General features: G+C 62.5%; 1 protein-coding gene across 1 annotated transcript in view; it reads right to left on the bottom strand.

Moving 5' to 3' along the window:
* Positions 1–6: 6 nt before the first annotated feature.
* The window catches only part of SLC32A1 (solute carrier family 32 (GABA vesicular transporter), member 1), a 3,906-nt gene continuing 2,027 nt past the window's right edge, over positions 7–1,885 (bottom strand). The window contains exon 2 of the mRNA XM_005867314.1: positions 7–1,211. Within this exon, the coding sequence (XP_005867376.1) occupies positions 24–1,211 (1,188 nt within the window). The 3' untranslated portion in view covers positions 7–23. The remainder of the gene's footprint in view (positions 1,212–1,885) is intronic.

The raw sequence follows: 1,885 nt of genomic DNA, 5'->3' as shown, positions 1-1,885 counted from the left end.
GCGCGGGAGCTCGCCCTGGCCCCCTAGTCCTCCGCGTTGGTTCCGTAGGCCTCGATGAGGCCCTCGAGCGAGTGCACGAAGCCGGACACGCTGCAGATGCCGCCGATGACGAAGATGGCGACGTCGAAGAAGACTTGGTGCCACAACAGCTTGCGCCAGAGCAGGCGCAGGTGGAAAAGGCTGGGCAGCAGGAAGCAGAGGCCGGCGCCCGTGAGGCTGCCCGTGAGGCCCATGAGCAGCGCGAAGTGCGGCACGTAGATGGCCATGAGCAGCGTGAAGACCACCAGCGCGCAGCGCAGCGTCAGCCCCCACGATTTGAGGCGGCCGTCGCCGCCGTAGCAGGCGGGGAAGAAGGCGCGGCTGCCTTCCTGGAAGAGCGACTTCTCCAGCACCTCGACGGCGGCGAAGAAGGGCAGCGGGTAGGACAGCAGCGCCTTGGCCACCAGGAAGATGTTGACCACCGCGCGGATGGAGCCGGGCAGGTTGTCCGTGATGACCTCCTTGGTCTCGTCGGCCCAGGTGAGGTAGGCGACGAGCGCGAAGAGGCCTTTGAGCACGCAGGCGGCGATGTGTGTCCAGTTCATCATGCAGTGGAACTCGCTGGGCTGCTGCATGTTGCCCTCCAGCGAAGGCAGGAAGATCTGCGACGTGTAGCTGAACACGATGATGCCGATGGAGATGGGAAACTTCTTGACGTCGATGTAGAACTTGACCTTCTCCCAGGCCCAGTCGCGCGCCCGCGACAGGCAGTAGGCGATGACCAGGATGTTGATGACGAAGTGGGCCAAGGTGCACAGCAGGCTGAATTTGGAAACGGCCTTGAGGTTCTTAAGGAAGGCGCAGGGCAGCAGCATGGCCGTGGCGATGATGGACCAGGACTTCTGCGACACGGGCAGCCCCGGGAAGCTGTTGTACATGAGGTTGCCGCTCACCACCACGTACAGGATGCAAGTCATCACCAGCTCGATGATCTGCGCCACGTTCACCACGCGGCCGCCCAGCGTGGGGAAGCGTGGAGCGCAGCACGCGTTGGCGATGGCCACGTACGAGTCCCGCACGCGCACCACCTCGCCGTCCTCGTTCTCCTCGTACAGGCAGGCGATGAGGATCTTGCCGGTGTAGCAGCACACCACGGCGGCGAAGATGATGAGGAACAGCCCCAGGTAGCCGCCGTGCAGGATGGCGTAGGGCAGGCCCAGCACGAACATACCCTGCGAAGCGAAGAGGCAACCAAACCCGGGGCTGAGCTGGTGCGGCCTTGGAAGACAGGGCCTGAGCCGTGGCTTAAGGCTACAGCCCGTAGGGGGCGCTAAAGAGAGCGAGTCCAAGACCTGAGCGGCTGGGAGCAGAAATTAAGGGTAGGCTAAAATAGGGGTGCAAAGCGCCTTAACGGGGAGCCTGGGTGTTGAGTCAGAGATGCAGACGGAGGTGTGTATAGAGAAGGAAAGGTGTGCTAATGCCTGGGAGGAGTGAAGTGGGCCGAGTGTGAGGTCAAACCACAAGGAAAGAAGGGGAATGTGGAGATAGTGAGGGTGGTTCCTGGGAACAGGATCAGAAGTGGGGACTTGCGTGGTGAGAAGGTGCTGGAAGGGCCGTAGCCAGGAAGGGCTCTGAGAAAGGTCTGAGCCCCAAGTAAGAGGGGACGCAGAATTTAAGGAGGGGCTGCAGGGGGCGGGAAGAGGGGATCGAATAAGGGACATGTGGGTGCCTGGAGGCTGAGCTGGAGAAGGAAACGTTAAAGGCGGCAGTGGGAGGGAGAAGAAATAGGCTGGGGAGGAGCGGGGGCAGAGTGTGGGGCAAGCCACTGGGAGGCGAGAACATCGGGCACGTGAGGATTTTTGCCAGGGGCTATAGGAAGCCGGGCGGGAGGCGCGCGGTGGGGGAG

The sequence above is a fragment of the Myotis brandtii genome, unplaced genomic scaffold (genome assembly GCF_000412655.1).
Source record: "Myotis brandtii unplaced genomic scaffold, ASM41265v1 scaffold248, whole genome shotgun sequence".
In the NCBI taxonomy this organism is placed as follows: domain Eukaryota; kingdom Metazoa; phylum Chordata; class Mammalia; order Chiroptera; family Vespertilionidae; genus Myotis; species Myotis brandtii.
Note: the sequence above shows the minus strand (reverse complement) of the source record. Positions and strands in the feature narration are given on the sequence as shown.